The sequence below is a fragment of the Antennarius striatus genome, chromosome 5, assembly GCF_040054535.1.
Source record: "Antennarius striatus isolate MH-2024 chromosome 5, ASM4005453v1, whole genome shotgun sequence".
NCBI lineage: Eukaryota > Metazoa > Chordata > Actinopteri > Lophiiformes > Antennariidae > Antennarius > Antennarius striatus.
Genome location: NC_090780.1, coordinates 18,857,556 through 18,884,778, shown reverse-complemented (window position 1 = coordinate 18,884,778; position 27,223 = coordinate 18,857,556). Strand labels below are relative to the sequence as shown.

At 39.4% G+C, this 27,223-nt stretch overlaps 3 protein-coding genes across 3 annotated transcripts in view; 1 reads left to right on the top strand and 2 right to left on the bottom strand.

Annotated features, from left to right (window-relative positions):
* Positions 1-1,073: 1,073 nt before the first annotated feature.
* tpgs2 (tubulin polyglutamylase complex subunit 2) lies at positions 1,074-4,212 on the bottom strand. Its single transcript, XM_068315659.1, has 7 exons — positions 4,060-4,212; positions 3,883-3,962; positions 3,705-3,792; positions 3,366-3,506; positions 3,123-3,236; positions 2,843-3,006; positions 1,074-1,301 (listed from the first exon to the last, which is right to left on the bottom strand). Exons 1-7 carry the CDS (start codon positions 4,133-4,135, stop codon positions 1,083-1,085), a joined length of 882 nt encoding a protein of 293 aa, XP_068171760.1. The 5' UTR covers positions 4,136-4,212; the 3' UTR covers positions 1,074-1,082.
* Positions 4,213-4,398: 186 nt separating this feature from the next.
* Positions 4,399-22,907, top strand: kiaa1328 (KIAA1328 ortholog). Its single transcript, XM_068315552.1, has 12 exons — positions 4,399-4,459; positions 4,836-4,871; positions 4,971-5,215; positions 5,354-5,454; positions 5,600-5,715; positions 11,124-11,248; positions 12,344-12,702; positions 13,817-14,026; positions 14,200-14,295; positions 14,428-14,513; positions 14,703-14,811; positions 18,901-22,907. Exons 1-12 carry the CDS (start codon positions 4,405-4,407, stop codon positions 19,121-19,123), a joined length of 1,761 nt encoding a protein of 586 aa, XP_068171653.1. The 5' UTR covers positions 4,399-4,404; the 3' UTR covers positions 19,124-22,907.
* Positions 22,908-24,048: 1,141 nt separating this feature from the next.
* Positions 24,049-27,223, bottom strand: part of celf4 (CUGBP, Elav-like family member 4) — a 76,061-nt gene continuing 72,886 nt past the window's right edge. Inside the window, exons 13-14 of the mRNA XM_068314595.1 lie at positions 25,937-26,140; positions 24,049-24,142 (exon numbers count right to left, since the gene is read on the bottom strand). Coding sequence (XP_068170696.1) covers positions 26,004-26,140 — 137 coding nt within the window. The 3' untranslated portion in view covers positions 24,049-24,142; positions 25,937-26,003. The remainder of the gene's footprint in view (positions 24,143-25,936; positions 26,141-27,223) is intronic.

Sequence of the window (27,223 nt, the reverse complement as noted above, 5' to 3'; positions counted from 1 at the left end):
CCCCGCCCAAACTCACATTCATTATGTATTTCATGAAACTGTGGATTTCTGAATGCAGCTGAGACATTCCTGGAACATGAAGGGTTATGTAGGATAAAAGGACTTTCACAAACGTAGAAATTTGAAAACAGTTGAGCTAAGACATTCAGCTGTAGTTTGGTGCTTGTGAGTGAATGCAAGCCACACAATGCACATCATTACGCATGGAGTATGAAGATGTTACTGAGGCACAAGGAGAATGACATAAACTTGGAGGACGCCATTAATGTCATCATTATAATGACAAACAGGAGAGCACTTTTACATGAAATATTACAGAAGTTGTCCGTAAAGAAAAAATAACTATACATAAATAGTTTTTCAAAATAAAACAGGAATACAGTAATCCCTCGTGCATTTACGCTTCAAGATGCCCGGCTTCACCTCATTGCGGATTTTTAGTAGATACCGTACGCGTATTGTATTGGCTGAAAGCATCAGGAAGTGCACTGCGTTCAGAGACTCACGGAACACAGCGCACTTCCGTGTATTCAATTAACACTTAAAAGTACTTTAAACAATCTGTAAGAGTGTGGGAAAATGTAGTACAGATATAAGGTGGTTTAATATCAGCATGGGGAGGGTTCATAAACGTTTAAATTACCATAAACAATAAATAGTTTGTCGCAATATCACGGAATTTTGTTATTTGCGGGTGGTCCTGATACGCATTAACTGCGAGGAACGAAGGATTACTGTATTAGGAGACATGGTGCCTCACAGTTTAAAAGGCAGCAGCACAACCAAAGAAAATACTGAATACAATACAGCTTAAAACCAAAAAGTCTAAATATGGCTTGCTAATTATGTAGGCTCTTCAAAGTACTTGAATCAAAAGCTTATTCCTAAATATGTATTGGGACTCCTTAGCAGTACGCATAAATGGCAATGCTAATAGCTCTAAATCCATAAAGTTAAATAATTTTATCATCAAAGAATTTAGAGTCCAGCCAACGATCGAATAATGTACTCCTCTTCTGTGTCTGTTGCAGACACAGTCGGGATAGAGATGGTAAAAAAGTTTTTCTCAGATAGGATCTTGCTCACCGCTTTGCCACGGTGTGTTTCCCTGTTCCACCTTGGCTCTTGACGATGCTTCCTATGCTGCACTGTGCTGGCTGCTTCTTCTTGGGGATGGACACCTTGGGTTTGCCTCTGAAGGCTTTTGCAGGATCAAGCTTGTTGAAATGTGAATCTCCAGCAGTATCAGTCAAGCTGAACTCACCGCGGAAAGTCAGCGGCTGGTATAGTGATGCCCACTGCTGTAGGGGAATGAGGAAGTAGTTAGATTAAAAAACTATTTACAGTTAAACAGTCTAATAAATATTGTTTATAGAAGTGAGTGATTGTGAGGAAACAAAATTTGTGAAAAATCCTCATCTGAAGTAGGAAACTTGTGATGAAATAGGAATTTAAATTACTCTGAGGTAAAATAAATTATGCTTCATGTAAATGTTTCAAAACTGTAGAACTACAGTATACATATTTCAAGGTATCATGTTGCATGAATGCATTCTTTTAAAACCATCTACATTTTATTATCTACAGCAGTGGTCCCCAAACTTTTTCTGTGCCACAGACAGTTTAACATAAGACAACATTTTCACGAACCAGCCTTTAAGGTGTTGCAAATAAATACAATTACATAAAATGATGTGACCAGCATGAAACTGTTTATTTTCTAAATGTAATGAGAAATGTGAATCCAATGTGTATGAAATGTTAGCTACATTGAATTCTGTGTTATTGGCCAGAGGAGCCCCTTTAGAAGGTAGTCATGTGACTGTGGCAAGCATCTTGACATGTCTCAAGAGTGACTCATTGACAGATGTGGAGGAGAGCATCATTCAGACTCATATAATAAACAAGAGCCAATGCAGTCAGACTGCAACATCCTTCGACACCCCTTATTTTCATTCCCTTTGCCGCCCGAGTAATCTGCTTTTTGTTTCATCTTTCTATCTGCAACGGTTGCAAAGATATTTGGTGGACATATTAACGGACGAACGAACGGACGGATGAACACTGACAATTACAATACATCACCGCTTTGAAGCGGGATGCAATAAAATGGAGATAATATAAGTTACGTGTTCTTTCTGTGTGGCCTGGTACAAACTGATCCAGAGACCGGTACCGCTCTGCGGCCTGGGTGTTGGGGACCACTGATCTACAGTACTGCAATGTACCATATTAATGTTTTTAGGAAACTATATTTTGTGAAATTATAATAAAGTATGTTCAAATCTTAAAAACCATCGGTATTCATTCTTTAAAGGGTAATTTTAACTATTATCACTAACACTAATAGCTCAGTGGTAGCGCACATGCTTCGTATGTATGCTGCCCTGCCCTATGGGGGCACAAGCCCAGTGTCAACTCTAGACTGGTCTCAAGCCTGAATAAATGCAGAGGGTTGCAGCAGGAAGGGCATCTGGTGTAAAAACTTTGCCAAACAAATATGAGTGTTCATCTAAAATAGGAATATACAGTAGGTTGTGGCAACTACTAAGCCAAAAGAAAGTTCTACCATTGATAATAACAATTCTATTTTATTACAATACTATGCTATGAAAATAACACGGTTGCAACCCTATCTGAGTGACATCGTGACATGCTGTTTAAGGAACAATAAACAATGCAGTACACTATAAAGGGAACTGAATGATATTTAAAATTAATAATAAAAAAAAATTCTAAAAGACTAAAAAATAGAAAAATCAACTGGAAAAACGGATATGTTGTGGAACATTTGGTGAATGTTTTGCTGATACCGCTGAAACCACAGGTAGTGACTGTGTACCTTGGCCTGGGGACTGGGCCCATACGGGGTAAATGCATACCGCCACTCAGGCAGACCTAGATGGGTGATCATCAATCGGTAGTACGAGCTAAAGTTTGCTGTCAGAAAATGCCAGCTCAGCGAGCGGTCAAGGAACCAGATTTCACTCTGTTGGGCTACGACACCTGGAAAAGACAAAAGACAAAAATCTGAATTAGGCTAAATATATCTCTACATGGATGGGTAATAAATTGTACTTTTTAGACAAATCATAAAAGGTGTCATTTACAAATATAAACACCTGGGTTACAATTTTTGTAGACAAGACAAACTTTGCCATTCCCGCCACAGGAATCCAGCTCAAAGATGCGGCTCCGGGAATCAAAATGAGGTGCAGCAGGAGCCTCTCCTGTCCCTGGCAGAGAGCATTAACGAAACTTGAATAAATATTTTCTTTACACACAGAGACAGAACAGACTTTATCAAACCTAACATGGTGCAAACATTGAGTTAAGTCCACATCAAGCTCTAACAAACAGTCTACCAGTTTCTGCACTGTTTTCCTCCCAGTCCAGGTCAACCAGTGAGGGTGCATTCGGTAGAGCGAACAAGGACACAGGTTGGAGAAGTGGGCACAGTCTGGACACACTGTTGATTGTCATGCATCCTAAGGGAACACATTCATCTGAAACAAACACATACGACACAATCTCAATTGTGCCACAGAACAATCTAGACATACTGTATGTCTGTGGTAAATTGCTGGAATCATCAGCATATAACAAAATACTGTGACATCAATGGTAGCTTTTCATTTTGATATATTAACACATTTGTAAAAATGTTGTTATTACATAAACATTTATCAAATGAAGTCACCTACTGTCCAGTTTAACGCTCCAGTTTAGTGTGAATCCATCAGCTGTCAGATAGAAATCTCGCAGGTCCTCTGGCAAAATGCAAGAGTTTTTCTATGAAATAAATAAATAAATAGAGCAGGTTTGTGTGATAAGAAAACACAATCAGATTCAGTGTTGTCTTCAATGGTTAAATTATTTTACTTGTTCCCATGATAGTAGACTTCTTTTCTCTGCAGGCTCCTTCTCTGCAAAACGTACGTCAGCCACACCTGGCAGGCTCTCTAACACAGCAAATGAATGCATACAATTAAGAAGCAGTGAAACGTCAAACCCTTCTCTAACTTGAACGTTTCAATAAAGAAAAACGGTAATACACACCGAGTATTCGAGTAATACCAAGCGTTAGCCTCTCGGCAATGCCCTTAAATGTCGAATTTTCTTTAATTTCATCCATTCGGAAAAATACGATAAAATTTTTACAATAAACCCTTGAAACATCCTCTGCAGCTACCTGCGCTGCATCCACCTCACCCGCATTGATCAGCTGACTAGGCAAACAGGAAACGACAGATGAGCAATAATTCACGACTGATGTACACGTAAACCAATAGAAATTCGACTTTGTCACTGACTAGCCAATTGAACGTAACCTTTGGCGAAAGGGCGGGACTACAATGCCTTAGCAACGCTTGGCTCCACGGGAGCGGTGGCGGTTGTTTCAACATGGCGTCAGCGGCAAAACAAAGTGGAAATCCTGGGATATTTTGGATGAATGGCGGTATGCTTACATTGATAAACCGACGTAGCGTCTTTTTGTATTAAAACTCTATGATTATTTCATAGAAACTTTACAGTTCTCTCGAGAATTAAGCATACTTAAACTTTGCTGTCAGTGTTGGAAAGTTGCTTTTACATGTGAGGAAGTGAGACAGCTAGCTGTACGCTGTAGCTAATAGAAAGTGTTCAAGTGCACTTTTTAATAATAAAACGCGTTAATTATTTATCACCATTCACTTTCCATACCAAAAAAGTCCAACCCTAACCCTAACTATAAATTGCGCCTGTCACACTATAGTTATAACAAAAGATGTATTCGACATTTGGCTTTAAAAAGCACATCCTGTAATATATGTTATTGTTTGTTTTGTTTGTAGTTTCAAATGAAGAACTTCCATTGGTTTTTGTTCCTGGTGAGTGTTTATATGGATATTTCGAATCACTGGGAGAGTTTTGCATGTACCTTGTGTACTAATAGCATCCTCTTTTCCTTATTCTGTGAACCGTGTCAGGATTGGAGGGAGACATGAAGACTCACACCTCTTTTAATGGGAGACCAGACATCACCAGTGCCTCCATTAAGAGAAGCTCCAGGATGCGAGCCAGGCGTGGCTCTGGCTGCAAGGGGGGCAAAAAGCAGGGCCACGTACTGAGTGAAGCCTCTGACGTGTGCACCAAGGCCACGGTGTCAGTCCAGCATGGTGCTACTGGGCACTCCCTTCCCCAGACCACTGGTGTATTCCAACCATCGACACCGGTACGTGATTATTTTGTGATTTTATTATTGTGCAATTTTCCCTTCCTGGATATGATTTGAGATGTTTGACCATCGATCAGCATATCTGAATAACCTGAGGATGTTGTCATTCACTTGCTAAAATTTCTTTTTGTACAGGCAAACTCGGACAAAGACAGGGCTAAGAGTGAGGTCTGTTTGAAGGACCTCTGCCCAGAAGATAAGCGGCGGATTGCAAATCTCATCGAAGAACTAGCCAGGTAGCCATCATTATACTGTATGCTACTCTCCTCAAAAGTAGAGTTGAACTTCATATGAATGTATGAATGGATTTGGTTACATGAAGTCTGTCCTCAGTCGAATGCAGTCCGCCTGGCCTGTAAGACAGATGTTTCTGTTCTTCAGAGTCAGTGAGGAGAAAGAGGAATCAGTTCAGCGTCTGAAAGATGAACAGCAAAGTTTTGAGTGCAAGATCCAGCAGCTGGAGCAACAGAACCTGGTCATTGCACAGGAGAGGGAGAGTATCCTTTCGAAATAATAACTCCTGAGTTAGACTGTCAGCCACTACTTTTTGCAGTGTTGTGATTGTCATACTGTAATATTAATTAAACTTTTTGACATTTAGTAATTTTTTGAAGTGAAGCTTCAAAAATGGATCAATGGAGTAGTGAATTTTTATTTACAATGGTTTAAAGCTCTTCTTCTAAGTCATGTCTGGTAGTTGTCAGGGGATCTGGCAGCTGAATTTTATGCTGATTGCTGTTTAAAGGACTGTATTAAATGCAGGGTTAGTGTGTAATGAAGAAACAAGAGAACTAAAGAGGAATCACAGAGCTTCATCGGTAGATTTTGTAAACATAATAATAATGATATGGACATATAACCTTATTTATGGATTATAACAGAGTACTGTATAGTGGTGTACTACCGTTATTTCTGTTGTTAAAGAAAACCATTGAGCGGAGTGATTAATCTTAAAAGGTGTAAAACCTAGTGATTTAACTTACCTAAACTGAAAGGGAATGCCAATCAATAAAGTCACACATTATATGTGACTGGATGATTCATTTTGTTTTGTTTGCTATTCCATAGCATGGTACTTAGAGGGCAGTGTTGTCCTAGGTAAGGACAGGTACAGCATTGAGTCAAGACCCTCAAATCTGATGCGAAAAATAGACAAATATTACAGATTCATGTAAATAATTTGATGCCAGCTGACGTTGTCCTTTCCAAATGCTTCCTTCTATTGTGAACCAAAACAATTTCATGGTTGGAGCTATGACCTAATCTATATAAATCTTCTTATCTTTTGAAGATAGTTTTTGATATTTACCGAGGAGACTGCAGTACATGCATGTGTGCACCAACATGCTGTTTTATTTTCATTCCTGAATGTTGAATATCAAACAGTAACTCGAGAATCTTTTCGTTCCTCTTTAAAAAATGAGATTAGTTACATGAACAGCTGCTTTTGAATAGACCAACATGAAGGTTGTGCCGGAGTAGCAGCATCCTATTTGTTGCAGCCCATAAGCTACCAACTGTCATCATAGCAATTCCACTCAGGTCAAAACAGAGCATGGCCAGCAGTCAATTTAGGTTAAAAACACTCTGAAATATGAAGAGTAATTGACCCGGCTGGTAAACTGTAAAATTGGCAACAGTGACAGGGAAAATTAGGAAAGCGCAACTCAATTAAAGGCACTTTGGCTCGGAGACTTGGCATTTACACCAAACTTTTAAACTCCATTAAAAAGGTATTTTAGGGGAAAAAGTGTTTGGATCTGGTCACCTCAGGGGGATAACACAGTCTTATAAAATGTGTGCAAGAGTCATGAAGGCTCTTCTCAGGCAGGAGGTTCGGGCACTTCTCATAAAGGTTAAGGAGACACCAAAGGCAAACACTGGATGAAAGTCCTGTCAAGTTTAATTCCATTACGCCTCAGCTTATCTTATCTAACCACGAGTCAGAGTTGTCAGGGGTATAAAGAATGTAACTATACCTCGGCCCCAAGCCACCTAGGATGAGAGGAAAAAAAATACCCCTGATATTTGGAGTGTTCAGCTGACATTTGGAACTTATTAGCACACAGGACTGCATTTGTCTTTCAGATGGAAAGAATGCCTTTCGCACTTCAAGGCATGTTGGCATGAGCAGAAGTCAAAGAGTAGTTTCTAACACAACCCACTTTGAAGAGCGAGGCACAGCAGGGACCACCGTTGATACCATTTTGGCATTTACCAGGGATTGAAAAAATGACAGTTTGCTGAAATATTAGAGAAAATGACTTAATGTCTTTATTTCTATGTTTTGTTTTGGCAAGTAAATTCCAGTTAATTATCTGTCTAATTTTATTTTTTACTTACAAACTACACTGGTTTTCCAAGAGAAAGGATCAGAGGTCAAGAGACTGCTTTGGTCTCAAATACATTAAGGCCATAATACTTATAAATTTCTTTTTGGCATTGATCATGTTGGTGCATTGACAATTCTTTATTAAGACACCACACCTAGCGATTAATGACACAGCTCAGCAATATATTATTGCTAAATAGTTTGAACCTTCCTCATTGCTACAGAGCTTCGTTCTCACTTTAAACATTTTCATTAGCATATTTCCATGTGCCTTTGTAGCTCAGAAATGAAACTATTCGCCAAGATTTTGCATTCGGCTTTGAGAATCTCATCCTGAACTATAAAATAAGAAGCTCAAATAACAATAAAGTTTCCATCACTGCCTGTTTCTTACTTTAAATATTTTCAGAACTGTTTTTTTAGTCTATTGTTCAGTTAAAATGGGAAAGCTTTTATCATATTTCATGTTGTTGAAAGTGAATTAGCTGAGGAAGAGACAGGCTAACATGCTCTGACACACACTGCTTAAATGACACATGCAGCTGTGCATACAATGACATGAATACACAGCTGCATGGTGCTCAGAATACAAAACATGCAGAAAGACTAATGCCATTTATAGGACGCCATGACTCCACTATTGCTTCCTATAGTTGTTTGCTGCTCTATTGATGTTGAGAAAAATCAACCTGGCTTCACCTTTGCAGATAATGATCAGACTGGACTAACATTATCAGCATGTTGCTGTTTATGGAATCTGATTCTGGGGGGGGCTGGCTGGGCTGTATTTTTTACAACGTGTATTTTCTAAACATTTCCAATAATGTAAGAACGTTGTAAAATCCAATCATCAAGGTTAATTGGAAAAAAATATAGATGTAATAACATTCAAAATTCACAACATGTTTAATCGAACACAATGATCTGCTTTAATAGATATCTGATGACATTTAACCCTGCGGAAACATTTTTACTGCAGCCACAATCATTTTTTCTCCTGCTTGCAGCACAGGAAGAGTCACACACCTGTGATGTTAACAGGCTGCAATCTACCAGTCCCATACATTATATCTTTATAGACATAATATCAGAAAATCAATTTGGTTGTTGGCTTGCTAAGGTCCCACACTGCAGACCACTGGGTTATTTCATACATTCAAATCCTTGTCTGAAAACCTTAATCTAAGCTGTAAATGTGTCTTTCTAGAGCTAAACTGCTCTAGAAACACAGCAATAACACTAATAGTGATGGTTGAATTAAAACCATGAGGCTATCATTCTGCACAGCCAAGATATGGATTGTTCATTTTAACTTTTTGAATCGTGGGCTTGTTCGCTCCATGTGACCTGGTTTACTGACCCGAGATAAAGATGCCTCTGTTTTATGCCAACACAATGAATACTGCCTTTTAGATGTGATTGTACCAATGAAGATGACAATGAATAGTTGTGATGATAACAGTTTTATAGCTTCTTTTTAATTTGCCAGCTGACATTCAGTGTTCTTTATTGGTTCATCGTGTGGCTTGTGACCTCATGTGTCCTGTCCAGATTCAGTAGTCATGAAGTGGTTATGCAAACTGATTTCCTCTATTACTTCCCCATCATTGCGTCCCTACACTCACATTCATTCACATCATTCTCTGGCCCCATATTTCTCACATTCCTGCTTGGGCTCAATCGTTTTGACACAGCGCTCTAAAGCAGGCTTTAAAATATTCCCCCCTCCTGTGCAAATTTGTTCCACCTTGAAGTGGATTTCATTATTTCATTTGAGCCCCAGCCTGACAGGGAAGTGAATCACTTTGACAGGCCCTGTCTGAAACCTCTTCAACCCAAGCCCTTGATTCCGAGTATTTTTGGAGCATGTGGGTGGAGTAAGTCATTGTTGGCACTTTGCAGCTCTGATGTAAACTAGGGCCTTGCAGACTGCTTGGCCCCCATTGACTGACATCCAAGGATGTGGATGAAGCATGTTTAGTGTGGCGATGGGCAGAGAGGTGGAATCTCATCAGTGTCGCTCCACTCGTTTCAGATTATGTATCGTTTGCTGTCCAGGAACTGCGTGAGCCTGTCAACACATTAACACACATTACCTTCATTTGTGGCATTTTGGCACCATGATGCTGCAGTCCTGCACAGAGAAAAATTTGTGTGTGTTTTGGTTTGTTGGACCCCCACCATGTCTAATTTGTATTCCAATTCAAGTCTCTGTATTTCAATCTATTCAGAAGCAGCGATTTAGGCTCCAAACATGTACAAATGTGGTGAAATATGAGGGCAAGGCATTTTTTCACTCTGTTGAGTTGTTGCTGTGTAAACACATTCAGCATTCTCCCTTTAAGATACTTATTCATACAGCATAAATAGACCTACCAGTGCAGGTTTACATGATGTGATGTCCTTGTGATGTCCTTAAGTTTGCCATATAGAAGTACTTCCATGGAGTTTATCACTGCGCAGAGTAGGAGCCCTAGTTAGATGGAAAGCATCTTCACATCCCACTGTTTATGGAAGCTGCTGTATTGCATTTATCTGGTGCCTGCTCCTCAATTCAAAGGCATCTCCGCTCTCTTCTCTTTCCCTGTGTTTCATTCCCTCCGCCTGATTGAAGTCTTCTAACAACCCGTGTTTCAGAGTGTTTTCTTGTGGAGTGTTCCGCCAACTATTCCTTCAATAAGACTCTACTTTTAACTTTGATTTTCTCTTTAAATGGGGCTTTCTTTTTCAAACGAATGCTGAGAAACCAATCAGTTGGGGGACCAGGGCCACAGTCATAAAAAGATATGTTTTGGAGGAACAAGCTTTAAGGTCAACTTGGGTGGGAGTGTTTCTACTGCTCGCTGCTTTATGGTGGTGTTTTTGTATAGGCCTTTTATGGCGCATGTGGGAAAAAAGTGCTTATGTGTCTTTCTGTGTTTGTGTATATATACCAGAGGTAGACTGAGGTTGATTATTGAATTTGTGCAAGTGTGTAGTCTGTCCGTTCTCATGCTCGTTATCCGTGCTGGTGTGGTGCGGTGCTGCTGCTGTTATTATTTGGCTCCGGAGGTGCAACAGTAGTTCCACTCCAGATTAGTTTTCCTGTGTGTGCCAGTTCTCTGTCTGGCAGACAGCCTGGCACGGCACTGCCTGGCTAAGCTTAACATTGCCTGGCCCAGTCCAGATGGTGTAAGCTCTGTGCCACAACAACACCTTTAATTTTGCTGGCCTCATTTCCCCCTCTGCTTTCAACTTTACTTTCCTCTGCCTCTTTGGTCCAATATGTAATTGATGGTAGAAACAAGAGTTTAATTCAGATTGTCAATCTAAATCTCTTTTTCTTTTAAGCTTCATTGAAGAACTTTTCCTTAACAAGGTAGCTGTTGCAAAGTCCTTTCGTCACAAGAACGACATAATCATTTCAAGTTGTTGTAACTTAGTTTTAATTATGTACTTTGCTTGAATTTCTTTTGAGCATATGATTGAATGGGACCCATCACACGCTTAGTCTGAGCTCAAGCCATTAATTGTTCTCTGGTTCGTGGTCTGTTGAAATTAGTTTTGTTAGTTTCTTAACTTTTGGTCTCTCAGGTCTGCAGCAGCAGTACAGAGAGTGTCAGGAGCTGCTTGGGCTCTACCAACAATATCTCTCCCAGCAACAGGCAAAACTGAATGAGTCCATCGCCCAGCTCATCCAGGAACCAGCACACAGCAAGGTAAGTTAGAGGATATACTGGAGTGAGTGGGGGAGCGGGCCATCATGAGCCTCCTCCTGCCTGAGCTATATTCTAGAAACAACCCTGTTTACCATCTGTCAGGGACAAGAACATCCACTAGAAACACACCCAACATCACTTTGTCCTGTGGTTAAGTGCAGTAACAAATCACTACCGCAGCCCACGTCAGTCACCGGTTGGATAGTACTACAAGGTATGAAAGCTTTCTCAAGGTGACACTTGGAAGCGAAGACGCCTCTCTGGCTTCAGCCTATGTAAAAATAGATGGCTTAGCCAACATCATTGTCCCACGGTGGCTCTGAATAATGTGTGTTAGCCTGCTCTCTGACCCTCAGGAAATTAGTCACATTTTCTTTCAAGTCAACCATAAGATGGGGTTTCCTCCTCATGTTTATCTCATAATGCTCCTGACCTTGGTTTACCTGACAACTTACACTCAGTTGACAGTTGTCCTCTAAATCTTGTGGCCACTATCCGGGTTACAGTTACATTACAGATAATTTGCATTTGCGCTGCCAAACGGCGTGAACCGCATAGATAAAGCAACTCATTTGCACAGCGGCAGCTTAAATCTCCTTCAGTGTCCACACGTGAAGTGTTCAGGCACGCTGCTGGTGTGTGTGTGTTACCTGTGTTTTGGCAGTCTTCAGCAATAAAAGATACAATCACTGTAAGTGGGAATGTAAAATGGAAGAAGATAGACATGAAGAGTAAAAAGGTGCTTAACTCAGTAACCTTCATAAACCTTAAAGGTTAAATCTGAAGGAACAGGACTTCCATTTAGGCTCTGAGGCATTTCTCCTCTCTTCCAAGAATCTTTTTCAGTTCTAACCTACATAAAGTACAAGTGATATGTGACATCTTGTGGAGCAGCTCTTAAAATTTACTGAGCATTGCAAGATGACCCAATTAAACAGGGCAGGGACTGCAATTTTGGTGAATTTTAGCATGTAGCCCATCTTTACATCAAGATTTCATGGACTAGTCAGCTGCTTTTAGCTCAAATATTACATCAGTTTCTCAGAGGCATACTAAATTTGCATCTATTAACCGTCCTGTTTGTACTCTGTCAAGGTGCTCAGTGGTGAGGAAATCTCTGGCAGAACCATGACGGTCAAATCTAATGGTTCGCTGTTGGATGGCTCGTACCTCGGCCAAGCTTCTGCTCAATCACGGCAGACTCAAGTACACAAGAGAAGTGGTGGAGGAAGAGCAGTGGTTCCAAACTATGATAACCCTGCGTCCCCCTCCCTTGCTGGTGAGTCCAGCCCAACCAATGGGACGTGTGGGAGTCGGAAAAGGGAGTGCAGGGAGGCCCACTACAGATGTGTGCACTGTCAAGACAAGAGCTATGGAAGACAGCAGTGGAAACGTGATGACTGCTCTCATTTAGAAAGTGGTCACAGTAGCTTTTACCAACATGAGATTGACAGGTACACTATCTGTGCTATTATATAATTACAGTATTTTCCGTACTATAAGGCGCACTGGACTATAAGGCGCACCCTCAATAATCTGGCCCCTATTGTTATGTCAATAAGCCATTCTGAGCGTCATCAAGGAAACCTGATCACTTGATCACTTTGCCATCTTAGAAAGAAGTCAACCTGCATATTAAAAAACCTGACATTAAAAACTGGTTAAATTCATTACGAGTGCAGTCAGTGTGAACAGAGCGGATTATTTCCTGATCTGAAGTTCGAAGCAGATATTTAAGCTCCGACGTTTGTCTTCGTTTATTAATTAAATATTGTTTCGATCGATCGGTAGTCCAGTCGGAGGTGAAGTGCAGCTATTTACTGCTGTGTGTCCTAAACAATTTTTTAACTAGTTTTTAATGTCGGGCTGCTAATTAATTGACAAATATGACGCTGTTTTACTCCTAGAACTGACTTCAACGTCGGTGTCTCACCGCCGTGAATCTCACCGCACGTCGCTGCAGACAGAATACACAAGCCTGAATGCACCCCTCCGCCGCCCGCCCAGAGCTATCAACTACATTTGTAAATCAATTGCGGCACACCAGGCACCTCTGCAGGACAGTGACTCTGCTCTTGAAATTTCAGAAAAGGCTGGAAGTTCAGCTTTGAGGGTCTTTCATTCACCTTTATGCCAGTTTCTCCGTGTGTTTCCACAGAATGGACGTCACTAGATTCCAGATGACAGCACAATGGCATTTTTAAGACCAATTAAGTTTAACGCCCCTTGACTACCGTTGTTAGAGGGCGTAGGCCCGAGTGCCTTATGAGGGGGCTCCTGGTGGGGGAGTGCAGCATGACTGGCGGCCAGACTGCCGGCTTTTTTTCAGCGATCATGTTTTTAACCAATATTAATATTATGAATATTAATCCATATGTAAGACGCACCGGATTATAAGGCACACTACGGGTTTATGGGAATTTTTTTAGGCTTTTAGGTGCGCCTTATAGTGCGGAAAATACTGTACATTATTTGTCTGAGTTTCTATGTATATCGTTCATCAATTAAAGACACTAACAGAAAGAACTTCAGAACGATGAAATGTGTATTTAAATGCATGCTTCACAGTCAGAATGCCATTGGCTTGGAGGCCAGGGGAGCCCTGACCAGGCCTCTGCTGGGTCATGAGGACTGGGAGGAGAAGAGACACCAGCTGCTGCTGCAAAAGATGCAGTTGGAGGTGGAGAGGGAGAAACTGCAGGCACGGCTGGCTGAGCAGGAGCAGAGGATCAACAGACAGAATCATCAGCTACGACAGTCACGTCTGGACTCCAGCGGGTAAAACAAAGAATCCAAAGGGAAATGAACTGTGTCTGGTAGCTTCACTTGCTAAGATTTGGGGCATAATTATTATTGAAGATTTAATAGAAACCAATCATAATTATGTCTCTTAGTGACTAGACGCTGTAGGTACTTCCTGCTATCCAAGAGCTTTCATTTTGTTTTCTCAGGATTCAACAAGCTGCTCAATCTGATCTCAGCACCTCAGGTATAAGAAATGGAGATCCACGGCCAGAGGGCCCCTCCATTCAAGACTTGCCCTCAAGGTAAACCAAGTAGATTCCTAGCCCAGAAAAATCTGAAACTACTCTAACACCCGTAGTCAAACACATGGAATCTCTGTCTACACATATACACAACTGCAAGACAACTAATGGTGTGGTGGCTGTGGTTTACAGTGTGCATGAAGTTGTAGAGGACCAACCTGCAGGACAGAACTCGCATGAAAAACAAACGCTACCCACTCATCTGGATAATGGCAACGGTAATCTTGTGCTGTCAATAAAAAGAAATGATGCGCTCACTCACATCTCAGCTCAAAACACAGTGGTGTCAAGAGTTTAATTTTCTTCAAACAATATTTATTTAGTCCATTCATAAAGTTTAAGTATTTTATATCACGATGATGATTTTTATTGCTTGCAGCTTCACATATTAATGCATTTCTTAACAGAAACCGTGGTATCATTCAGAAAGGACATGGCCACATCTCCTGTTAAATCCCATCCAAGCCTGAGCAAGCCAATTCCTGTATCCGTGAGCCAAAAGACCCCTGAAGCCAGGTAACAACCTCACAGGGTAACAGGGAGCATAAAGATATTTATTCTGATAGGGTTCAGGTAAATGAAGCATTACAGCGCTATTTATTATGACTGATAAAAAGCAGGAGTAGGGGAAGCATGGAGGCGTCAGCTAAATGAGTAAAATTACTTCTGAGAAGAACAATAACTTTGATAGAGGCCAAGTGCAGAAAGGGTAGAATGAGCAGTAATGGAAAAACAGTTAAGTGCTTGAAAGATGCAGTATCAAAAAGACACAAATCTATTATCTACTACTCTGAATTTCTAAACAGAGCTCTCTGTGAAGCTCTATTGCTCCCTGCTGTAGGAAAGTGAATGACTTTTTCTGTGGGCAGACTCCTCTTGCCTTTTGCTGGACAATGCTGTGTTTTATCTATTGCTTTCTCAAAGAAAATTCATTTTTTCCTCTAGGAATTTTAACTATTGAAGTATAAATGCAGTGGAAATATAAAATTTTAATCTTGAAGTGTTTTACTGGGCCTGAAGTTGCTTCACTGCTAGAAGGTGAATTATATCTTTTCTTAGACGAGCTAACTTTTCGAGCTGTGAGAAGCTAAATGAAGCTTTCTACTGAGCTAGCTAGCTCTGCGGCCAGCCTGTCAGGAGACATGCTGCGTTCCATTAGTCAGCCTAGCAGGGACCCTGCAGCAGGTGTAATTGAACAGACTTGTGAATGCACAGACTTCCCTCCCTTCTCTCTTTGCCACAGTAATGAGACAGAGAAAATAAGCGTGAGGAAGAGATGTTAAGTGTATTTGAGGGCGAGTGAGGGGTGAGAGCATCGGATAAAGTGAGAAATCTGAAGGGAAGAAAGTTTGAACAGGTTGGTTCGGATAGAAATGGAAATGATAAGACAGACATGAAAAGGGAAATGGGTATTGAGGACAGGACTGATTCAGAGCTAGGGCTCGAAGATAAAACAATCTCGATAGGGGAGCCGATAAAAGTTTACGTCAATAATGATGATAAGCTTTAGACATTATTCATCCATATGGAAATAACAGTCTATCATGCAGCAGAAATAATGCAACAACAAGCAATTGTGCTGCCTCTCTGCTGCTAGTAATAGTTGGAGAGACATTAGGAGATATTAACTGGAGTCATTGGCAACAGTACTCATTATCCATAAGCGCAGTGAAAGGGAGAGGGAAGTAAGGGTTTATCTGAACACTACAACACAAACGACTTTGACCACTAATGCCCACTATAACTTCCCGTCCCCCACAGTCCCTACCTGAGTCATTGTTCCCAGTCTAGCTTTGTCTTAAAGGAAGGCTGACATGTTTTCCTTCATAGCAGAGACAATAGGATAGCATCGTAAAATAGGATAGCAATAGGATAGCATCGTAAAAAGGCAATATGACATAATTATATCTAATTATGTTTTTTATAATATAATAAATTACGGTAAGAAAACCTTTGTAAACCTTAAACCAAGCCGTGTTTGAATAGTTACATGAAAGTTATTCTTCTTTTATGCAAAACTATATTCTAAAATTTGATTATTGAGCCATTTTGTTTTTTCAGTGCAATATCAGGATCCTATTTAAACAAGAAGCAAATGCTGTATTATGACAAATATTGATATTGATTATTATTTCTCATCGCCTCAGAAGAAATGTTAATCAACCTGAGTGTGTGTCATCTTCCTGTCTGTGGGAGTCAGCCAGCCTCTCAGAACTAAAAGCGTTCAGAAGTACTAAAGTTGTTCAGAAGCAGCTTGCAGACCTTTAATTTTCTGGGAAATAATTATTTCTAAAATTTGTAATTTTTACGTTGTGTTGAATAATGAACTGAGAAAAACACAATACTACATTTTAATTTAACCAAAGTTATTCTTAACAGCACTTAATTTTAATATTGTAAGATTTTAAGAAGAAAAATGCCCCATGTTATTTTGGCTTCTTTTATGCTGCTACTTAAAAAAAAAAGAATAGAAAATAGAATAGAAGAATCTATCCAAAGTAAGAGTTGGAATGTTCGCTTAGACCTCCACCCCCCCTTTCTTAGCAACAACACGTCCGTTGTGGCCGTCTAATCTTAACCAATTCAATCGTGATGTGCAAATTGCAAAACGAAGCTGGGGTTAGCATTAAATGGCCTTCTTAATCCTTTCATGAATCCTGGTCTAGTTAGTAATGAGACAGTTCCAGCACACCCTGCCCATCTCATCTCCATCCTCCCTGCCATTGCCCGCCTGCTATTGATTGGTTGGGAAATTGACATGCGGGATATACACAGTAACCATTATAGGTTTTTTATCTTACTGTTTGGACTGCAAATGAAAAGGGGCGCCGGGGCGAGACGGCTATCTTTAATGAAAGAGAGGAGCCAAATAAGCCGTGGAAGTTATGAGTTTGAAAAAGGTGGAGGGGTGCAAAGGAAGGGGATTTTTTTAATGATTCATCTATATTTTTTGTCAGTATTGATGTTGTGGGAAAATGAAATCCAAATGTTTAAATTACACCAAGGAAGGTGCAATTTCTGGATTTTTTCAAAGGACTCAGGCATAATGCGAAGGGACACTGAAGAAGAATAGTTTGAGAAGTTATGACTAGAGCATCTTGATTTTTACATAAAGCATCATCGTCTTTTGTCATTGCAGTGCGTGTCTGTATAAAAATAAATAGTATATTGTTAGTTAGATAGTATTATATAGCTATTCACAACTTTATATCTCTAAACTGAAGCCAAGTAATTAAGTTCTTGCATTATACACCCCTCCTGCTCTTGTGCTGTATCTATGGCCCCACATACCCATTACCAATCCCCCAAATCCTGACAAAACTGTACCCCTTCCCCCCGTTCTACCCTTGTTATAGATTGTGACCGCCGGTAAGTGATGCATTATTCATTACCAATATGTCGTTTGTTGATGGATGGCTGTTTGAGAGCCCGTCCATTAAATAAATCAACAAATAAAAATGCTAATTCTCACATTTCGAGAGAAGGAAGCCAGCCAAAGTCCCTCCCCCACGTTCCCTTTCTGCCTTCCTCCTATCCACAAAGCTGCAGTTGCTTCCAGTCTCTCTTGTAAGCACACACGCACATTCACTGCTGCTCAAGAGCCAATGAGGAAGACTAATTTACTTCCTTGTGCTTCATTCTCTATTTCATCAGCTATCATCCCTCCACTGACTTAACCCGCATTCGCTTCCACCCCTCATAATGAAACATGTACATATTTTACCCGATGCTGCAAAAGCTTTTTGAAAGCTCTTCACTAACTGATGCATTATGCTTTGTCAGTGTGGAAACCTGGCACATCAAGGTCTATGATTATGTGCAGACGGACACAAATGAGCCCTGATTGGAACGTCCACCCTTTGTCTGCTGACCATCTGCATGCATATCAACAAGTCCACGGCCAAGATCGCCCTTACCTGGGAGAGAGCGATGTGTGGAGCGGTGCAACGCAAATCGATGCAGCTTTAAATGAGCAGAGAATTATGTTAGCAACATCAGTGGAGCGTGGTTTAAAGAATTCATGTTTTGTATCTGGAATGGCCGTCGTTCGACTGTGTATACACTGAATAATTTATCAAGCCAGCCAGACTGAGGGATTGAATCTCTATTAGCTTAATCTCCCCTGTTTTGGTTTATTTATTTCACTGCAGATTCCCTCATTTCTATTCCGGGGGAGAAAGCACATTCTCTCCCTCTTTTCCCCTCACACCTGCAAGAAACTTTGTTTTTCTGCCGGGACGCCCCAGTGGTTTTGACTTGTTAACTCTGCTTGTTAGGGTTCAGTGGATACCTCAGAAAGAAAGGTTTTGTTAACATGTCGAAAGAGATTTGCTGCCATATTGTCTTGGTTAACAAGTGAAAGGTGAATGACAAATGTTTTAGTAGCAGAGTTGAGCTCTAAGTAAATGTAAGCCTTGTGCTTTTCTGGTTATTAACCTTTAGTTTGTAGCTTCTCTGCTTCATGGGGAGGGCTTGCGTATAGCTGACTGTCTCCATCTTACTAGCTTTTGTATTGCCATGCAACTGTTGAAACGAGCTGACAAGATGTGAAATTTAAGAAAGAAAATGTCTCAAACCTCTCAAAATATTACTTATTTTTTCCAGGTTGGATCTTTCTGTGGTTGAGTTATTGGATATTTTCACTCCTGCTCCCGACCAGACCATTGTGACCACTCAAAGACCTAGAATCTTGCAGCATAGGCCGGCCCTGAGTGCCCCCAAACCAGTGGGGAGAAGCATGATTACTCCTGCAAGGCCTTATCCTCAATATAACCAACAGGACCTGGAAGAAAGCCAAATACTGGAGGATATATTCTTCATTTGCTGACAAAGAAGACAATCCTAACCCTAACAAAAGTCAGTCGAGTCAAAAGTTATTTGAGCCTCAATGTTTTAATTTGTCTTTTCCACGATGTGTTTGTTATAGATTGTTCTTTTGTGGACTGTGGTTTTAACTATAAACTAATTGTGAATAAATAAATATTTGTAGATATTGGTAGATACTGTACCGGTATATCGGTCAGACACGATATATAAAACCATTCTCGAACATTCGACAGACTGACGGACCTCGTGGGAAAGTTTATATTCATAAGCCAGTAATTACGACACGACACAGGACACTTTATTCTAGACTGTGCTTTATTATTGGGCTAAGCTGAGACGGATCATTCATTCAAAATTACAAAAAAGAGTTCAGGGGACCAGAGAATGGTGGGACCCTAAAGCACACCGCCCAATCAGAAGCTGAGCTCATCGGGAACCTGGCAAAGCTTAATATGCAACATTCATCTCCCCACCCTCCGTATGTGCTGAAACTGGGACATAGCTTTCCAGAAAATCATATGAAGTAAAATGAGATTCTAGCAACACTACTGAGCTCTAGAAATAAAACCACTGGTAACAACTGAAAATATGATGCAATTGTTTTTTTTTTTTTATGGAATAGTGCAGTTTTCATTGAATTTTGCTCTTGGTAGAACACATTAGTTGAACAAGATCAGAGCTCTGTTGGACAAAGTGGGAGCATAATGAATTTTAACCAAGTCAAAACTAGTATCTTATGTGAGAAGGTAATCAAAGTTTAGTGACTGATTAGATGTTGTGTCCCACAGTATATGTTGTCAGCAACTTAAATCGACCTCAAAACATATTTGTTGTTGTGATTACATATCAGGTTGAACGTTTGGTTTGTGAAGGAGTGTCAAACGAAGGCCCGCCCCTCTTCATTTTGCTTAAAGGTTTTCTAATGGAAGAAAAATGGCAGTCAAAATGAAAGAGGAATTGTCCAATGGGTTGTCTTTACCAATCTATCAACAAAGCTTTTGGACAGAATAAAATTAACTCGTGATTACAAATGTACATAAGGCTTTAGTATTGTACTGCATCGTCTGAATAGGTGTTCAGCATCAGGAAAATGTAAAGCTGATCTTGTTGATAAATTCCAAATTTTTCAGTACCTTGTAAAATCCGATGTGGCAATACAAAGTAGCACAGTGGCAATAATAGAGCTCAGATCTTGAAGCACAAATAAATAAATATATAGAAATAAATACATAAATAAACATAAATACATGATTAAAATCTGTCCTTGACATCACTTGGTCAATAGGAGCATTTTTTTCTCCATCATCAAAGAATTGCTGAAGGCGTGGTCCTGCAGACAGGAACAATGATCATCTGTGGACCACAATAGTGGCCCATGCATGTCATATAAAAACTATTTGGTCACGTACCAACTGATAGAAAAATAATGCCATGAAAGCATGCATATTATCTCAGACATGACTTATAAATAAATATCTAAACAAAGATAAATGAATAGACCAAAGTATTTTTTACAAAATAGGTCGACATGTGTTTAAGCTCTAACTGAGGTCAATGCTCTCCCTGACTATAATCTGGATAAATGCCTTGGTCATGTCCTACAGTTTGTACCGTATCCTAGCGGCTATTTTTTTGTACCTGGTTTTATTGAGCATTATCATGTTTTCATTCATATATTTTTTTTTATGTATTTAAAGTACTTTATCCAGTCCTTTTAGATAGAAGTAAAAGTCCTATAAAATATGCAAACCTATGTACAGAGGAAACCAGAGCAAAAAAGAAACAATTTACAATATATTCATTGGTTTATGTATATATTTATATATATATATTTATATTCAAACATATGCTCTGTTTCTTGTTGTTTTTGAACCACTATTCTTTGTTTCACTTTTCTTATGTAAACTTGCAGCTTAAAGTCGGAGCAAATGATGAAAAGGTGCTTGGCACTCTCGTTCCTGTTCCTTCTTATTCCTTTTGACGTGAACACATGGCAAAGTGACGGCCTCCAGTGATTACTCAAACAAACTGTTAGAAAAACACGGACCACGTTGAAACCTTTTCAGTTTTCTAAGAGTAGTAGGGGCAGTCGAAGAGGGCACACATAAGTGGCAATCAAAGATAACAGACATGTGACGTTTAGCTTCAGATGTCGTTGTTGGTTCAAAGACAGCTGAGGTGAACGTTTTGGACTGACCAATCAATGATGATGGTCATCTGGATTTCCCTTCCCTTTACGTGTAGCTCAGGGCATTATTATGTGACGTACACAAACAATGGTGATCCAGGGAGGCGGAGTGGCATCTTTTATCCTCACTGGATTTAGATAAATATTAAATTATTCAATCTGCTAAAAAGGTTAAACACAAACACTAGGGAAATGACATAATGAGCAGTTTATAGGAAAAACTAGTAACAGCACCCAACAGGAAGCATTGTCTTCCAAAGTGTCATATAGCCTTATAAATATTCATTTATATAAATATTCATGGAGTAATCCCCACCAGCTGAGAATGTGTTGGAAACATGATCCAATAAATCCAAGTCTGTTGACCTTATATTGTCGGTGTTCATACAATTTTTGTGGGCTATTGTGAGAAACTGTATGGTAAAGCAATATGAAACCAGCCACAGTAACACAGCAGTTGAAATGGATAAATGGCTTTTCACACTTATTGCTTCATTTTACAGTTTCATTACGCTTGTGTGTTTCTATTTAATTGAATGAGGATATATAACATAAGGCAATACAACATCTTCTAAAGGATATGCTTCATGTCAAGTATTACCAGCAGAGATTGGAATATTAAAATGCCAGATGGGAAAGTACATAAAACCTGCCTTATTCAGTTCAGTGGGATGCCAGCTGTCAAGTTATAATATATTCATCAATATTCTATTACCTTCATGATCATTAAACCCAATCACTTTTCCTTGTAATCCACGTCCTGTCAGCACCCTGAACGTTACCCTAGATTTGACGCCAACCAGTCAGCTTCGATATCTAGCACCTGTGCTCACAGGTTACCCAATGCCTATCTTTTTTATTTGTAGTTTAAATCTATGAGCCTACAATAGTTCTAAATGCATTTTTTTCAAACACATTGATGGACCAACAGTGGTTGGAAGGCTTGTTATATGGGTCATGCACTGAAGCTCTCCACATGGCTGAGAGACGTTATGGATCCAGCTGTAGTTTTGACATCATAATAGCGCGTTGGCTGCTTGCAGGAGTGTGTATTCAGTTTGTTTTTTTTTTGTTTCGTTTTCTGAGAGCACAGTGCTTGATGGCAGATTCTGCAGGTGACAAGGCACACCTTAACGTGGTGACAGCCGATACGCTACATGCACTTTACTGTATGCAAAGAGAGCAAGGGTTTTGAGACATATTCATTTTGGTTCAAGTTTCAAAGAGATGTGTGTGTGTGTGTGTATGTTTGTGTCCAGGTGTATGTGTATGTGTGTAAGCTCAAAAGATATGTTTGGAATAGATTCGAAGAGAATTGTCCTTTTCCTCTAAACTCATTTAGATTTTCTCAAAGCCTGCTACTGAAATGTGGCTTTTTGCATTTTCAGATAATATTTACACCATTATTTGTTGTCTCACACATGTATCTTTTAGCAATATATTGTGTGTCAGCATATAGGTAATCAGAGATAGGAATGCATGTAGTTTTGGGAGCTGCCAGATTTGCGATTCTTCCCAAGCAGAGCAATGTTTTAAACTCCAGCTAAAATCTACAAAAAATTACAGCTCAACATAGTCAGTAGCCGTTCTATATACAGACACACATATATAAAATATGTGCATATAAATACATATATTTGTTTGTGATTATTATCTATTTATCCATATATACTGTATATATGAATACATTTGCTTGAATGCTTGTTATACATATATATGTACTGCAAATATAAACAAGTTCATATATTTCAAACGCTTCTGATGTTTTTCTATCTATGAGCTTAGGATGTCAAGTTAAAAAAGATAAGGCTGTGATACGGAGCAGCCCCTCCCATGCACTCGCCATCCCCTCCCAAGACAAAATGAGAAGAGAAAAAAATAAACATTTTGAGTAATTGTAAACTAGCGAAGTGAGAGACCCCATTTGGTCGTCTGAAATAGTTCTGCCAGTATTCAAAAAGCATATCAGCAATATATATATGTATATATATACATGTGTTGTATATATCCGAAATGTACACTTCTTTTAAGTGTGACTCTTCAACCAGTTAGCACTGACTAAAGAGATGCAGTGGTCCGAGTATATTAGAGCTACAAGTCCTCAGCAATAAAAATGTTTGGTCTTTTGGTCCCTAAAACAACTAAGGAATGACAGGTTAGACTTCCTGGAGACCGTTGCTATGGCTCTCCTTGGCAACGGTATTCCCTGGAAATGGACAGGCACTCCGAGCTAAAGATGGCCGTCCCATATAGACGCCAATTTGTGTCCTGAAAATATCACATTCCCTACTTAAGTTCTTCCTCCGAGAATTTCTTGTCCCTTCCTCTTTCAGGTCTCATAAATTGATTTTCAAAAGTCAATTGGAACAAACTCGTACCATCGTTCAGTCAGATCTCCTACGGCAATCCTCTACTGAGTTTTTAAAAAGTTTTGTTCTTGTTGGACTTTTGACATCCGTATTCCCTTCAAAGTTCAGCGGGGTTGGTCATTATAAGTAGATTTTTTTAAAAGTTTCTTTTACTTTTTTTCCTCATTGTTCAAGTAAAAGTTTTTTGTGGTCAAGAAATGGTAGCTGTCATTCAAGCAGGGTTTTGTGGGGAAATAGATGTGTATATGTGTGCAGAAGGAAAAAGTCCTGGGGCTAACCAAGCTGGTACAAATTCTCTCCAGAGGTCCAAAATTTTAGTACATCCAAAAGCAGGTGTCCTTGACTCGGTTGTCAGTCTCTCTCTCTCTTGTCTGTTTCCGAAGCAGCCTCAGTGGTCCAGATGTTGAGATTGCACTCAGTGATGGGTGGCAAAAAGTCAACATTTGATTCCTCTGAACAAAACCTGAAAAGCACAGAAGCAACAGTCATGCAATCTCCAGCAAAAAGAAAAAAATAGCAGAGGTGCATCATGCTCATCATGAAGTAAAACTATTGGGGATGAAACATTTTTACTGTGCTAGACACAAGGCTCCAGGGCTGCTAATGATCATCTGTCAACCGGTACACAAATTTGGTCCAGATTAAAATGTCTATTACTACTGGATTGCCAAATGATTTTAATATAACATTCAAGGTCTCCAGAGGATGAATCCTTTATTGGGATATTTCCTACTGCCCCAGCGAGAGGTTGATATTTTTTGTATGACACTGAAATATCTCAACAATGTATGTATGGATGTCTATCAGATGTTGTAAAGACTGGATTAGAAATCTGGTCATCATTACATCTACAAAAATGAATCGGGAAAAGCTTTTCTAGACATCCATGTTTGAGGCAGTTTCTTTTTTTCTTCAGGTAAATATTTTTTATTCCACATTTGGTTTCTAACTAACAAAAATCAACAACCCAAGCCTTCGCTATATTTATCTTTTTTAGCTGTTAACAAAATTTTGCATGCTTTTTGCACCTCTGAGCTAAGCATGTTAGCAGAGTGACTTTCAAAGCAGGACTGTAACAAAGTACAGCAAGACAGAACTGCTAGCATGGCTGTTCATTTATACTTGTTATCTTGTTATCCCAGTCTTTACTAAAAGTACACTTGATGTTAATAATTATATGTTTAAGGGTGCAGCAAATGTCCATCGATTACATGAACTTCATTGCATGTGATTTTTTTTGTATTTATTCATCCACCTGCTCAGATCTCTGTTAAGATTAATGGACAATTCAAAGAGACAGCGAATCCACTTTAGCAATGTTATTTTAGCTCTTTTCTGACTTTAATAACAGAAAGCATCAGTCAAGCGGAGCCCCTGAGTTCCGATTAATTAATCATAACAACTTTGTGGAGACTTTTGAAAATCAGTACTTACTCTGCATTGACTTAGTTAGGGTGGCAGAGGCTGTTTTTATTTCTATCACATTGTTTAATCCTGTTTCTGAAATGTTTGAGGAGGAGTTGAGCTTGCTGCTTGAGTATGGACTCATCTATTCCACAAAACTTTCTAAATTTGGATATGATGATAGCAAAAGCAGGAATGCAAGGGTGAAAACTAAAATCCAAAACATTGTAATCCTGAATTTCAGTCAAAAAGAAAAAGAAACCCAAAAAATGTCTTCTCTGGCATCCAGTTAAAAATGTTTAAATGTCAAAAGTAATGATGCCACACATTTTGTGACACATTCATATGTGATAGCACTAGTCTCCCTGAAGTGATTTGCTTCGGGACGGTGTCTGGTATGGTTCAGTTAGTTTGTGAGTGGGTGATAAGTTGCCCTTGAATGAAGTCATCAGTGGTGAATGAACGACACAGCCTAAACTCTCCATCACACAGATGAAGGGAGGAGACAAAGAGGAACAGCACAATTACCTGCCTGAGGGGTAATAGATGCTTCTTCCTTGGAAGCAATTCCTTCCCTGTGCGACAAACTGAACCATTTACCAATTATCTTTTACCCAAAGAGTAATGCGGGGTCACTTACAGTAAAACTGAGGAGGCCACATGTAAGTAAATACTCCAGCTGTGGTTGCTTCAAGTGTGAAAACTGACTAAAGTATTGGTACACAGCAGAGGCTACAGATTTAAATAAGATGATGATAATAATATATTTAACATACTTTCTTCATAATGTATTCTAAATAATAAAACTAGATTAGATGGACAACAAATATTTCATGTCAATTCTCTGATGTACCTGTCTTTCCCTGTGCACAATAGATGCCCCGGCCTGCCAGGATGGCATTGGCCGGCTGGGGCGGGGGCTAGTAGGGTCGGTTGGCGTCCTTTGGCCTCTTCAGCTGTACTTTGAGTCTTTTCATGCCAATCTGGAAGCCGTTCATTGACTGAATGGCCTGAATGGCAGCTTGGGCACTGCCTGGGTTGTCGAAGCTCACAAACCCTGGAGGAAAGGCCCAAAGAGGAGGAATGTGGTTAGATGGAGAGGCCAGATCAGTTTGAAGTAACAGAAGAATGGGTTCTGAATATGAAACAGTCTTTTATTCACAAGAATATTGCCTGAAATCCTTCAATTTACTAGGCTTCAACGTAAAAAATAAAAGCTTCAATGCTGCACTTCATGAAAATAGTTGACACACAGCTTGACAGAATATATCAGAATACAATAAAACATCACAAAATTAGGTGCTGATGGGATGTAAACCAAACAACATCATGCTTCAGTTTCACTTTTTAAATTCCACCTGAGAGAAGCCACCAAAGCCCAAATTAGAAGTTCCATCTCAACACTGCAGCAGGAGCAATGCAACATTAATGTTGTGTTGTATTATGAGCCAGAGCTTCGTTCGAATAGGCTGCACCTGACAGACTCTCTATTAAACATTTCCAGGAATCTGGTTATAATTTGACACATAATTATATGTTTTTCTTAAACTGTGCTGGAATCGACTCAGGTTGAGGCAGCAGTTCTCTATCTTTGTGCGCTCGAGCAACAAGCTTTGCTTTTGCTTACAGTAAGTTAGAGACCGAGAGTTAGAGGCTGAGAGTCAGCATTTGTGTCATGTCAAAAGTGGCACAGTGGCAATGTAATTGTGCAAATATGGCATTAAAACAGATCACGATCAGTGTGAATCCTGATGTCCTATACATACATATATCTATATATCTCAATATATATAGGTATATATGTATATATATACACACACACACGGTGTATATAATGTATATATATACATACAGTATGTATATGTGTGTGTATATATATATATATAGATAGATAGATAGATAGATAGATAGATAGATAGATAGATAGATAGATAGATAGATAGATAGATAGATAGATAGATAGATAGATAGATAGATAGATAGATAGATAGATAGATAGATAGATAGATAGAGATATAAGCAATCTTTTAAATAAAGTAAAATAAACTTATCATATTTATCAAAATAAGAAAATTGAAAAATAGAAACTCAGAGATTCAACAAAAAAAATCTTAAATTATTAAAAAAAAACACACACTCA